The 14,859-nt window shown below is 37.3% G+C and overlaps 1 protein-coding gene across 1 annotated transcript in view; it reads left to right on the forward strand.

Annotated features, from left to right (window-relative positions):
- The window catches only part of LOC141518439 (homeodomain-interacting protein kinase 3-like), a 186,186-nt gene extending 178,252 nt beyond the window's left edge, over window positions 1-7,934 (forward strand). The window contains 3 exon segments of the mRNA XM_074230446.1: window positions 697-932; window positions 1,196-1,323; window positions 3,845-7,934. Of these exon segments, the coding sequence (XP_074086547.1) occupies window positions 697-932; window positions 1,196-1,323; window positions 3,845-4,321 (841 nt within the window). The 3' untranslated portion in view covers window positions 4,322-7,934.
- Window positions 7,935-14,859: the final 6,925 nt, after the last annotated feature.

The following is a 14,859-nucleotide window of genomic DNA, read 5'->3' on the forward strand; positions in this document are numbered from 1 at the left end:
ACCTCACTCAGCACCATTTCTTGCATGTCTTTCCAGACCTTTCTGAAGTCTGCTCCCTCAGGATTTTTTACAGAACAATAATAGTATTCCATCACATTCATATTCCATAACTTGTTCAGACATTCCCCAATTGATGTGCATCCCCTCATTTTCCAATTCTTTGCCACTTTTGAAAGAGCACTATAAATATCTTCTGTGGGTCTTTCCCCCCCTTTTTTATAATTTTCTGGGATACATAACCAGTAGTGTTATTTCTGGATCAAAGGGTATACACAGTTTGATAACTTTCGGGCATGGTTCCAACATGTTCTCCAGAATGACTGGATCAATTCACATTCCTCCAGCAATGCATTAGTGTCCCAGTTTCCTCACATCCTCTCCAGCATTGTCCATTTTCCTTTTTTGTCATTTTAGCCCATCTAACAGGTGTGAGGTGGTATCTCAGAGTTGTTTTAATTTGCATTTCTCTAGTAAATAATGATTTGGAGCACTTTTTTCATATGATGAGGATGGGAATCTTTTTAAGAGAGGAAGAATGTGAAAAACTATTCAATTGATTCAGCTGTTTGATAAGGATTAGCAAAATAATTTATATTTTAAATAGCATGTTAGGGATTTGGTGTTCTAATTGGTGCCTAGATTTCACAGAGGCTAATATTAGAGAAAATGTGTTCATAAAAATGCCTTTTGTTTTAGTATGTCAGACGATGAACCGGAGAGTGTCTGTGGTACCGTGGATGGCTCTCCAACCTCAGACTCTTCAGGACAGGACAGTCCATTTGTGGATGGCAGCTTTGTAGAGGATTCTTCTGAAATCACAGAGTCAATATCACCTGTTCATGCAGAACCCAAACCAACTGTCTGTGCGATGGTGGTACCTCCAGTGAGACTAGAAAATAGACTTGATTCAGATGAGCAGATGACAAATACTGGTAAATTAGACTCTAGTTGCTCCCTTCCTCTTTCCATTGTCCTTTTTAAAAGGAATAACGATTTTCTTTCTACAATAAATGTCTTGTTAATGATGTCTATCTCTTTGCACTAGTTTCTGTGCTATGATAAGATCTGGAAAGTTATACTCATAAACCTTTCTTAATTTGAAATTTTGAGGTAATATCAAGAAATCTAAAGAGTGTTCAGACTTCTTTTAGGAGAAAGAAATGTACTAAATCTGCAATATTTTCTTTATTCCCAGATTCCATTTGTCAGCCCTTAGGAAAAGGTCGATCTGCCCCTGGAAGATTAAACCAACCTTCTATTATGAATAACCGTCAGCAAAAACTGACGATAGCATCCCAGCAGCCACATTTGAATTTCAGTCAGGTGTGTTTCTTCATAAACTCTTGTTATTAAATTTGCTATTCATCAGCTATGTCTTAGTTTTTAAAAATCTCTAGAAATGTGTAGTGCATTAATAAATTTTTTTTTCTCAATCATTTCCTCATCTTAGTTCAAGTATGGGAGGTACAATCATTGGAAGATTAGATTAAGGATCCTTAGATCAAGAATACTTTTATAAGAAATTTTGATCTTTAGATTTAAGATTATTTTTACTCTCTCATTTTTTTTTGTTTTAAGCACTTTGGTCTCAGTATTCTGGTTCACTTATAGGTTGCATTATTGCTAGGTGGATCATGTTTTGTGCTTTATTATTGTGTCTAACTAGACCTAGTGTTTAAACATTTAAAAAAAATAAAAAAAAGTCTGTATAAGTCAGAATTTTTTTTTCTTTGTGGTTTGATGGAAGGCCCACTGGATTTGGAGTATGAACTCCTAGGAAAGAACCCCAGCTCCTCTCACTACCTGTGTTACCTTGATCAGATTCAATTGACAATCATTCCATCTACAGATATCAAGCACCTACTGTATGTCAGGAATTCTGCTAGTCAGTGGGGAAGTAGACCCTGGTCTCATCAGTGAACTCTTAGGGAAGGAAAGAAATATACCTGAAAACTACCTGCTCATCATGCCTGAGCATAGTGCAACTCGATAGAGTAGGAGGGAGAAGACTTACAGTTGGGAGGCTCAGGAGAGGCTTGATGTAGCAGGTGATATCTGAGCTGGCAGGGAAGTGCAGGTGAGGACGAGGGATAATCAGTGAGGAGGAGGAATGATCAGTGCAGAGGCTTTAAGGATGACATGGGTGGAAAAATGAGATGATCATTGAGGTAGTGGAGGGAAAGTTGTGTTAACAAGCGAAGAAAGGTTGGGTCCATGTTGTTGGGACTCTAAATATGAAACAGAAGAATTTAGTGTCTGGGTATATTAAGAAATCAGGCATTTGTGGGGTAGGATAGTGAGAACATGGTTGGATCTATGCTTTGGTGGCAGAGTGGAGGATAGATTGAATTGGGGAAAGACTTGAGGGTAGGGTTTTTGATTAGGAGAATATCCTCATTTAGGTAAGAGGTGGTGAGGATCTCTCTAAAGTTGGTATCTCTGTGAGTGAGGAAAGGAGTTGGATGTGAGAGATGCAACCAAGTGGATGTATGGGGTGAATGAGAGTATGAGTCTAGGTTGATTTTCAGCTGTAGGGATGTGAGTGTCTAGGACAGAAACTTAGGGAATTAATTACCTGTATTTATGGGTGGTAAACCAGCCAAGGTGTAGGAAGGGTGGTCAGATAGACCAGGAGGGAAACCAGGAGAGAAGAGTGTAGCTCCAGGCAGGAGGAATGCCCAGAAGTTCAGTTTCAAATGCAGCAAATACTTTCAGAAAACCTGGAACTAAGAAAAGACCAGTAAGATCATTAGATGCTTTGGAGAGAAACTATTTAGTTTAGTCATGAGGTCAGAAACCAGATTACAAAATTTTGAACAATGAAAGAAAGGATAAGTAAGTGGGGGGGGGTTTGGAAAAGACTGACAGAGATTTAGGATGAGGGCTAGAGGAGGTGATAGGATAGATACAAATTGATTGTTGATTGGGGAGGATGAGCATGTCTGAAGGCAGCAGGGTAAGACACAGCTATAATGAAGAGACTGAAGATTTGAGGGGGGTGGACAGTGATTGAGGATTCTGTCTTCTGGAGAAGACAGGAAGGAATGAAAGTCAGTGGACAAATAAGGGGTTGAACTTGGTAAGGAAAAGGATCACCTCTGTCACAGACAGGGAAAAAGAGGAGAGAATTGATGAGGAAAATTGGCAAAGAGTGAGCTCAGATTGAATGGTCTCAGTTTTTTCGGTAAAGTAATATGCAAGACTCAGGTGAGAGGGGTGAGGCTAAAGATATTTGTAGTTTCTTTGGGAAGTGAAATAAAGAATCAATTAGGGAGGAAGGAAAGGTCTACCTTGTTGCAATGGGGTCCCAGTTGGGATTAGATAACATGAATTTGTAATGTTTCTAATGATTACAACTGTGAGATTTCCAGGCCTCAAAGTCTTCAGTTTCCTTCATGTGTATAATGAGGTAGAGTGAATGAGATCATCTCCCAAGAGCTCGAAATCCTATGTTCTTGCTTAATCAGTGATTAACATATAGACACTCAAACTCTACTCCAGTGCCTCCTCCTGGCCATGCCATCGGAGCACAAGCTCTTCCACTAGCCTCTCAAAGTCATCCCTTGTAGACCTGGTAATGGACTGTGTCTCTTCCATCTCAGGGCTTGCTTAATTAACTTTGGAGATAATTGGCTCACAGGATTAGCCACCAGGGAATGATTTTTTTTTTTTTCCTTTTGACTCTTTCAACTAGCAAATACTGTCTTATTTAGGTATAGAAGGATTGTGATTGTCCAGGCAGTACATGTCTTACACATCCATGAGCTTATGTCTTAATTTTGCCATATTACTACAATTAATTTTTCTCTTATGTATAATAATCAGTCATTTTCTTGGTGAACAGGTTCAGCACTTTGGATCTGGGCATCAGGAGTGGAATGGAAACTACGGACTTCGGAGACAGCAAGCTTACATCCCAGCTGCTGTTAGCAATCACCCCTTCACCCTGTCACAGGGGAGTCCGACCCACACAGTGGTGCGTGCCCCTCTGACTGGGTCTACACCTCGAGCAGGGCAACCTGCTCTTCTTCCTTACCCACCGGCTGCACCTCTTGCTACTGCTGCGCCAGTTACCCACCTCTTAGCCTCTCCGTGTACCTCAAGACCCTTATTACAGCATCCAACCTACAGTATTTCTCATCCCAATGGCATAGTTCACCAAGTCCCAGTGGGAATAAATCCCCGTCTGCTACCTTCCCCAACCATTCATCAGACTCAATACAAACCAATCTTCCCACCACATTCTTACATTGCAGCATCACCTACTTACACTGGATTTCCTTTGAGTCCAACAAAACTTAGCCAATATCCATATATGTGAGAACTCAAATACAGTATATTGAGGAAGTTCAGTGATGCAAATGTTTGATTAAAAACAAAAACATGGTATTTAATAAATATTAGCCATGGCACAAGAAAATTATTTTTTGAATCATGTAGACTTGGGTGCAATTTAAACAACTTTGAGCTTTAAAAAAAATTCACTTTTAATGTGTTTTGCACATTTGGTATAACTTGTCTTTGGTCATGTTCTCTTATATAGTTATTTAGACAGTGACTTTTGGGAGCCAAAGTCTGGTTTTGCTCCTATTATTTTTTATAAAATTGCCTTCTAATTAGTGCAAGACACGTCTACATTTGGGAAGCCATTCAGTGTACAGATTTAGAGCAACAGATGCTTATTTGTCAGATGTACAGTGTACAAGTAAACTGTTTGTGTTATTATCTTTGTCTTGGTATTTAAATGTTGGGTCACTTATCTAAAAAAGGCGAGCTATTGTTCTCACATTTGCATGTGTCTTGCATGGGCAAAATGTTGCCTAGACATTGCTCTTAAATGTTGTCCTAATAATCTCAGCTGCATTGTAAACCGTTCCCACACATAGTGCCTTAAATATTTGAGGTTGTTAATGTTATTACATATACATATATATATATATATATATATATGTGTGTGTGTATATATATAATATATATATATATGTATATATATATATATATATATATAAATGTTGAGGACTGCAGCACTTAAATTCAGATCTGCTGATTTTTTTTTTTTGATAGAGTAATGTTCATTTTTGGTTTTGTGTGGTATAGTTTTTAGTAGTGGGTGTTTTTTTCCTTATCAAGAGGGCAGCATATTTTGCTATAGCCAAAGTCTGCTGTCTGTGTGTGTGTGTGTGTGTGTGTGTGTGTGTGTGTGTGTGTGTGTGTTTTAATGAGCTAGCTTCAAGAAAAGCAAGCATTTAGTATGCTTACAAAAAGTTGATTCAGTATCTTATGGGTAGGTGATAAGCTCTCACAATTCCGCATTTTATACAGCTTAGTGGAGCTGCAATACAATCTAAAGAGTTTATTTGGGAAGGGCTCAGTCTAAGTGGATTTCCTGTAATGTTTAGAGGTGCAGGAGACGTGATGTGGAATAGATAAGGAAAAGTAGTACAAAATGCTCCTTGATTTATGATGTGGTTTCATCTTAGCTTGAGCAAACCATGCAGTATTTAATAAATAGTAGCAGAATATTTACTATTGAAGCTTGAAAAGATGTGAGTCCTTTGTGTGAAATCTTTCATTTATGCATGTGAGAGCTTTTAACTGTTTTATACTATGGTGTTTGTTTTCGCCTGTTGGTGGTGTGTGCTTATTTAATACATTCCGTCAGGGACAAGAAATTTTTACGTGCTTTCTTTTTTTTTTTCCCACAAAGTGTGTCTTGGGTTCCCTTTTCTTTGTGTGATTGTGTGTGTGTGTATGTGTGTGTGGTTCTGTTTAAATGAAGTTGCTTTTGCAGCACCAAAGACTTAATCATCCATTTCCTCTAAAAAGGTAGCTACTTTTTTGCATAGACCTCAGTTATATCATAGTTTAGAGATGGGATTTAGGGAAAGATATTAAAATGAGGCTGTGTTTTAGCTTTTGGGCAAGTAATAAATTGTATCATTTATCTTGAATGTATCATAGATAAGCTGCTATATAATGATTGCCACTTCAGATAGCTGTGAAATTAGATGATTAACTAGTTCTTATTTAGCTTTCTAATTTCTGTATAAGTCTGATTGAATGAAATAGAAGTGGGGATTTTGATTTATACTTTGCTTTCTTGTTTGGAGTGTCATTGTAACTACTGTATTGTAAATGATGGAAGATGATTGCCTATGTTATTTTGGGGTGTGTTACTTGCATCAGTATTTTATCAACATTAACTTTTGAGCTCATCGTTGCATTTAAATGGGATATATCGATGTAACTTAATTATTTTTATGTTTTCATACTGGCATTGTGTAGACACTTGAGAAGCTGTATCTTGCAGGCTTGACTTAACTTTCTTTTTAAGAAACAAAATCTGGAATACTGTCTTTAGAGCATTTACTGGAATATACAGTGCAAACAAAGCATTTGAGTTTAAACTCCCCAAATGTTTTGAAATTAGAGCATTTCTTTAAATGAATGAGTTTCATACCACTAGTACAGCTGTCTTACCGAATTGTCAGTAAGCTAATAAGGGATATATTTTTCTTTACTCCATTAACACAAGCAGTGTTTTATTTAATGAATATCTAGGTGAAATAAATGTGCCTAAAATTGATTTTTAAACAAAAAACAAACAACAGTATTAGATCACAAAATAATACCAGCAGTACATTTTTAGATACACTGAAAATGAAGGAGCTTAATTTTTCCCACAAGTTTCAGTGTTTTTAGTAATCAGCTCTATGCATTTTTTACAGATAATTGTATATAAAATAAACATCAAAAATGAGTAGCCTGAGATGAATTTAAAGCATAAATTTATGGAGTCAAGAAAATATTAAATGAACTTGTCATATGCCTTCGCAGTCTTGTTTTATTTATATAATCCATTACATTGTGGATTTCTGCTACTTGGTCCTGCGAATCAGATTTTCTCAATGCAAAATCCATTGCTGGCAATGGTTGTGTTGGGAATACCAACAGTAACTGTTTTCTTTTTGTTTGGGGCCATGCAACTTTCATTACTCTGATGTATTTTATTTTCCTGTGTTTTAAGTTGTAAGGCTGTGATGATGTTACACTGACAAGTGAACTCAAAACTTTAATGTTGTCTTATAATACAATAACATTTGTTACAGATAACCCCTAGTTAAGTATGCTACTCTTTATGAATTGTAATCATCGAAGTCTTTTGCATTTTAAAGAAATGTAAATTTCTTTGGAAATTCTTTCATCTAAATTAAGCAAATGGATTTTTAAAAAGCAACTTCTGGAAAAATATTACCCTTCTTTAAACCATTTATAAACAGTTTCTTTGTTGGTTTTAATGCCTTTTTAAATAAAACACTGCATGACTACAGAGTTGCATATTTACATACTATTTTTAAGTTGCAAATTATTTTTATAAAAATGCCTGATCAATTTTTATCTTTCAGGGTATTTAATCAGATATGCTACTGTATCAGCTGAATCTTTTGATTTTAATGTTTTAAATTTCTACTGCTAATTTTAACTTGATTTTTGTTATGTAAAAGTTAAATCACACTGCAAGGTGAAGGAAGATGTTGTTTGCATAAGCCCAATGATGTAGACTTGATTACTGAATTTTAACTGTTACCTGTGCAAATCAATCTCTCTCTCTCTCTCTCTCTCTCTCTCTCTCTCTCTCTCATTGGTTGATTGGGTTTGCTCTTATTTCTATGCTACACTAGTTTGTCTTGTAGCAGTTGCACTGTGCAATATTACAATAAGGACTGGGAAAAAATTTTTATGGCTGTAATGTGTCTTAGAGTTTGCGATAGTATTTCTCTCTAGTTCTCAGTGACTTCAATGTGACCAAGCCTTCTATACTTTGTCACAAAAAGCGGGTTTTCCAAGTAACTATTTGGTGAGTGTCAAAAATAAGAATTTCTGGTGTATCACTGTCAAGACTCACTTTGAATTAAAACATACATCGCAGCAAACACTTGACCGCCTTTTATTTCCGCCAACATAAGTAGTGCTTTGGTATATTAAAAGAGACATTATTCACTTTAAGGCAGTCATATATTTGTTTAATAAAATGGTATCTATCTTACAGGAGGTAGAATCAGGACTGTGAGGTTTACTTGATGCCAAGACCATTGTGCTGAAAATTAATAAGGAATTTTGATAGCCTCTTGAGAGTACCAGAAATAGTTCAGTTCATCCATTTTTTCCAGAATTCTGGGATTGTAGAAGAAATCACTTTTCTGACCCATTTAATCAGTGAAAAGTTTTCAATATACTTTAATGGAAATAAAAAAAGATAATTGGGTATAAAATTATCAAACAAATATGCTTAGCTAAAGAGAGAAATTAGGTTAAAATTAGGCTAAAAGAGAAATTTGACTTATGAAATTAATCCAAATTGTTTTAAAAAATTAGAGCAATTTTTTTGGAATCAAAAAATCAAATAGTCCTTCTACATGTGACTTTATTTTTTAGGAGAATTTTTTTTGCCACTGCCCATAGTTTGTAATTGTCTTCATCACTACCTATTTCTCCATTTTGTTGCATTAGTAATTTAAGTTTAAGAATATCATACTAGGGGCAGCTAGGTGGCTCAGTGGACAGAGCATCGGCCCTGAAGTCAGAAGTACCTGAGTTCAAATCCCGCCTCAGACACTTAATAATTACCTAGCTGTGTGGCCTTGGGCAAGCCACTTAACTCCATTGCCTTGCAAAAACTTTTAAAAAAAAAGAATATCATACTAGCCATTTTCAGAAGACTTGTGATTTTAAGTTGATCAATATATAAATCAAAATGTTTTAAAAATGTAACTACATTTAAAATGCATTTCTCTTGAAAATGAAATAAAAAATACACCCTACTCATTAATGGGATCCTAAATAATCTTTAGAAAAAAGGTAGCATGAAGAAATAGCATGATTATCTGTCACATATAATCATTTGCTGATTTCCATTTTTGAAGTCTTTTTTTTTCTAACATCAATTTTTTTTAGGCTTTTGCAAGGCAAATGGGGTTAAGTGGCTTGCCCAAGGCCACACAGCTAGGTAATTATTAAGTGTCTGAGACCAGATTTGAACCCAGGTACTCCTGACTCCAGGGCTGGTGCTTTATCCACTGCGCCACCTAGCCGCTCCTACTCAACATCTATTTCCCCAAACTCCACTATTATTAGAGGATGCCAACCATCATCTTAGCCTCTCAGGTTCATAAACTTCATCATCCCCAGCTCTTTCACAGCCACCAAATCCAGTTTGTTGCCACAACTTATTCAGAATATCTCTGGGATACATTCTCTTTTCACACAGCTACAGCCCTGATGGGGGCCTTATTACCTCACTCTTGGATTATTGCAAGTTTTCTCCCCATCTCAAAGTATCTCCTAATCCATCTTCCACTTCAATACACATTTATTTAGTGCTTACTATATATACTCACCAGGTCCTCACAGAGCTAGCTCACAATCTAATGGGGGAAGGAAGGGATTCCCAAGGCATTCAGTTCAGGACAAGGTATTCTGTGAGGTCCAGATGGAGTTGCTGATGTAAAAAGTGACCTGGAAAGTTCTGATCCCTGAATAAAGGAAGGTTTGGGAAGGAAATTATTGCTTCATTCTCTAGTTAGAGAGGAGAGGCTAATCAAGTAGTTGGGGAGATTAAGTGGTGGTGAAGAAATGTCTTAGAAATCATTTGGCCTGGTGTTGCCATGGCAATCACCAGTGGGACTTGAAATGGAATAAATCTAGGAGCCTTTTAGAACTGGATTAACTGTTTGACCAGTTGTAGCAGGCAAATGATGATCAAATTAGCCTTGGTTTAGAATATTGAAAAATGAGTCAGCATGGTGATGAGATTTAAGGTGGCCATACCTGGAGGAAAGATGATGGATGCGCCCTAACATGGGGTGATATTCCTAAAGACAACTCTGCCCTTGTCATCCCTCACATTTACTCCAGTGACTCCCTATAATTTCCAGGGTTAAATCAAAAATCTTATATTTAAAACCCTTTACAACTTCTCTTCCTCCCACTCCCACTTTTACTTTTCCAATATTCTTAGATTTTACTCCTATATAAGCATCTGCCAGTCCAACATACTTTGACCTCCTTGATCACAAACATTAACACAGATTTACTATGTTCCAGTCACTGCTAAGTAGGTACTGAGGATACAGAAAGCAAAAGATAGTCCATCCCTCATGGAGTTTACAAGTCTTAATGGGGAAGATTACAAATAATTGTACATTCATGATATATAATGAATAGATGGAAAGTCATCTCAGGGGGAAGGTACTCTCAATGGGTGGGACTAGGAAGGCCTCTTACAAATGATGAGCTGTGAACCATTTCTCAAAGGAAACCAGGAGGCAGGATTGAAAATAGTATTCAGGATATTAGTGACAGTCAATAAAAAAGACCCAGTCAGGAGATAGCATATTGTCCACATAAACTTCTGGAGGACTTGTGTCACCAAATTGAATGAATACATGAAGGACAGGAAAGTGTAAGACTTGTATCTCTATTACATATATCTTTCAAAGTTAAGCAGAAGATTTTGTGTTTGACCGTGGAGAGCCACTGGAGTGAGATTGTGAGTGAGTGTGTCTATGTGTCTATGGGGGAGTGTGTGTTAGACATCAGATCTGTGCTTTAGAAAGATTACATTGGCAGTTGTATGGGGGATAAATTGGAATGAGGAGAAACTCGAACAGATAACAGTCTTCTGCCTTTTTTGTTGTAGTAGTGTAGTGATAGTGGTAATGGTAGTTGTAGTGGCAGTGGTAGTGGTAATGGTAGTAGTAGTAGTAGTAGTAGTAGTAGTAGTAGTAGTAGTAGTAGTAGTAGTATAGTCTAAAAGTAAGGCAGTGAGGTCCCGCAACAACACAATGACTGCATGAAAGGAGAGCAGGGTATGTATGTTAGACCTGTTAGAAAGGTTGATGCTTTATAGTAAGTTTTGCCAACAAGTTGTGTATGCAGGGTGAGTAAAGCTCAGGCATCAAGGATGACATTGAAGTTGAAGCTGGATGACTTGAGAGAATGCTGGCATCCTTAGTAGAAATAGTTCAGAGGAGGAGTGGGTTTAGAGGGAAGGCTAATGAGTTCTGTTTTGAATATTTTTTATCTGAGATGTCCTGAAGGCAGTTGGAAAGGTGAGACTGGAGCTCTAGGAAGGGGCAGGTAGATGGCACAGGAGATAAAGTGCTAGACTTGGGAGTCAGGAAGACCTGAGTGAATATTTAGTCTCAGATGTTTCCTAGCTATATGATCCTGGACAAGTCATTTAAATTGTTTGTCTCGGTTTCCTATAAAGTAGGAATAATAATATCATCTTCCTCCCAGGGTAGTTGTAAGGATCACAGGAGAAAATAATTATAAAGCACTTAGCTTAGGATCCAGATCATAATTAGTGCTATGAAAATATTAACTGCTATTATTACAGAGATGATGGTTGGACCTATGGGAGCTGATGAGATCACTAAGGGAGGTAATATAGTGGAAGATCAGGACCAAGACAAAGCTTTGGAGGACACCCATGCGTTGGTAAGCATGACCCATGTGAAGAACAGGCAAAGGAGATTGAAAACGTCTTGTAAAATAGAACGTCACCGAAAGGTAGAAAGGAGTGTTCAGGTGCCCACCAAATGTTGAAAGCTGAGGAGCACTCCAGAAGGTTGAAAATTGAGAAAAGTCAATTAAATTGAACAATTAAGAGATCACTGAAGAGATCATTTGGAGGAGGCAGTTAGGAGTAAGATAAGTTTGAAGTTGGATTGCAAATGGTTTAGCATCCTGTAAACCAACCACTGTCAGTCAACTGTGTTAATCACTAGTGTTACACAGATGTGCAAAAGAGAATCCCTGCCCAGGGCGTTTACAGCCTGTGAAAGGGAAGAAAATGGAGGAAGTGACTATAGACAGCTTTCTCAAGTAGTCATAAGGGGAGAAAAGCTATAGAATGTTCCCAAAGGGGAGTAATCAGATTAAGGTTTTTTGTTGTAATTTAAGTAAGGATCCAGTAGAGTGAGAATGATAGAGGTCAGTCTGCTGGAGAAGACAGAATGGAATAGTATCAAGGGTACATGTAGAAGCGTTTTGACTTGATAAAAAGGTCACCTCTGTGTGAGGTGGGTGAAGGAAATAGTAGGGGTATACATGACTAATGTGAGAAGAGAAGCGATGACCTCAATTTATTCAGCAAAATATGAAACAAAATCCTCTGCCAGGAATATGTGGAATGAGGGAGAAATGGCATGGAAAATTTGAGCACAGATGAAAAGATGAATGGAACAGTATGTTGGTTAGAGAGAAGCAAATGAATTGTATCCCTACCCCCCATAGACTTCGTTCCAAACATTGATGATCTTCCTGAATTCATTCTTCAATGGTTAACATACTCCCACCCTATCATTCTTTTTCCATCCCAATGATTTTGATCATTGGGGCAGGCACTGTTCAATCTCTGTCCCCCAATTCTTCCCTGCCTGCTTCCTTTCTCCCATCCTTAACTTGAGCCCTGCAACACCCCATTTCAGAACTACCCATCTCTTCTGCTGTGCTCTTTGAAATGCCTGTTCCATAGTTAAGAAGTTTGATCTCATCTTAAAACTTTTCCTTCTTCCATCTTCTTGCATTCACTGAGACTTAACATCTTCCTGATGACTTGACCTCCCTTGGCCACCAGCACTGGTTATACTTTCTCTGGTCTTGATGACAGACTTGTAATAGTTCTTGTTTCTCTTTACTACATTGCCCTTTTCCTTACAACCATCGTTCAGTAACCTCACCTCCCTTGAAGTTCATTTAATCCATATTTCATACTTATATCTGTTATCTGATATCTGTTAGGTAGCAACTCTCAGAACACGCATTTTGTCTATGACTTTGGTGTCTGGCTCCTGTCCCCATACTAGGGGGACTTCACATGCATACTGATACTCTCTCAAATACTTAACTTCCTCATTCCTCAGTTACTCATTTCCCATGACCAGTTACTCTCCACATCATCTTAGCTATAAACAGAAATGACCAAGATCAAGACTGTTGATCCAGCCATCCCCAGAGGTGTTCCACCTCCATGTTCAGAAACTCTGAAATTCCTTTATCTGATTGCAATCATTATTTTCTCTGCATTTTGACACTTAACCCTATTCTTCATCCTCATTATGACCTTTAATCCCTCCACCATTTACATTTTTTCCTAGTCTATCAACCTTACACTTTCTTCCCTTCCTCATCTTGATCCCTGGGTGAATCAGTTCAGCTCTACACTATTGTCTACTTTCAAGTTCCTTGCCACCTTATCCTGTTACAAATAATGCCCTCCCAGGTGACTCAGTTTTGGATTACCCTCCCTCTCCTCTGCCTTTGCTCCTAGTCTCATATTGTTAAACAGAGGTGGAGAATATCCTTAAACCTGGACATAGATGAGGGCCTCTACAAATTTATATTCCATAACATCAACAGGGCATTCATAGTATCAAGACAATTCTTTTACACCTTCTTAATTGATTCAATATCCTGACCACTATAGCAGCTATTTCAAAATATTACAAACTTTTACCACAACCCCTCCCTTACCCTCTTAGCCAAGAACCTCACCTCATTCTTCACTGAAAACCAAGAACTATTCTTCTCTTGCTCATTTTGCATCATTCAGGCTTCTTTCCCTGATATTTCCTGCTTCAACCTAGTCTCATGAAGTATCTCTTATTCTTTTTAAGATGACATCCTCCACATACATTCTAAAGTCCATCTTCTACCATGTTCACCAGTAGGTTGTTCCAACTATCATCTCTATCATTTGTTTTATTTTGGATTTCTCCTTGTCTTATTACCCTACTATCTACAAACATACCTATGACTTTTCCATCTCAATCCCTCCCCGAAAAAAAGAAACCCAAACCCTCACTTGATCTATTATCCCCTCCAACTATCATTCTATATTTTTTCTCCCTTTTGTGGCTGTCTCTATTTTCTTTCCTCTCACTTTAACTAAGTCTGGCTTCCAAGTTCTTTGTTTAGCTGAAACTGTGCTTTCCAAAGATGGATCTCTTAATTGCCCAAAATGAAGAATGACCTCCTTAATTCATTTTCTTCTTTAACTTTTGGTGTTATAGATTGCCATCTTCTGAATAGTCTCCTCTTTAGGAGGCTTTCTTGTCTAACCATTCCTTAGTCTCTTTATCCAGCTCATGCTCATTCACCATGGATATTCCCCAAGACTCTCTCCTTGTATACTCCTCTCTTCTCTCTATATATTATTTTTAGTGATCTCATCAGCTTCCATGGATTCAAATATTATCTCTATACAGATGGTTCTTATATCAATTTGACCAATCCTAATTTTTCCTCTGACTCCCAATCTTATATCTCTATTACATATATCTAACTGGATGTTCTATAGTATGTTAAAGTTTAACATGTCCAAAGCTGAGCTCATTTTTTTTAATTTTAATTTTTTTCTAATTACATGTAAGGATAGTTTTTAACGTTAATTTTTGTAAGATTTTGAGTTCCACATTTTTCTACTTCCATCCTTTCTTTTCCCGCTCTTCACTATAGCAAGTAATCTGCTATTCATGTGCAATCATGTTAACATATTTCCATACTAGTCACGTTGTAAAAGAAGAATCAGAACAAAAGGTTAAAAAAAGCCTTGAGAAAGATAACAAAATAAAACAAATTTAAAAAGTGAAAATAGTATGCTTTAATTTGCATTCAGACTCCATAATTTCTTCTCTGAATGTGGGCATTTTCCCATCACAAATCTTTTAGAATTGTCTTTGATCACTGAATTGCTGAGAGGATCTAGGGCTATCATAGTTAATCATCACACAATGTTGCTGATAAGTGTACAATGTTCTCCTGGTTCTGCTCACTTCACTCAGCATCATGAAC

This window comes from Macrotis lagotis, chromosome 3 (assembly GCF_037893015.1).
Source record: "Macrotis lagotis isolate mMagLag1 chromosome 3, bilby.v1.9.chrom.fasta, whole genome shotgun sequence".
NCBI classification, from domain to species: Eukaryota; Metazoa; Chordata; class Mammalia; order Peramelemorphia; family Peramelidae; genus Macrotis; species Macrotis lagotis.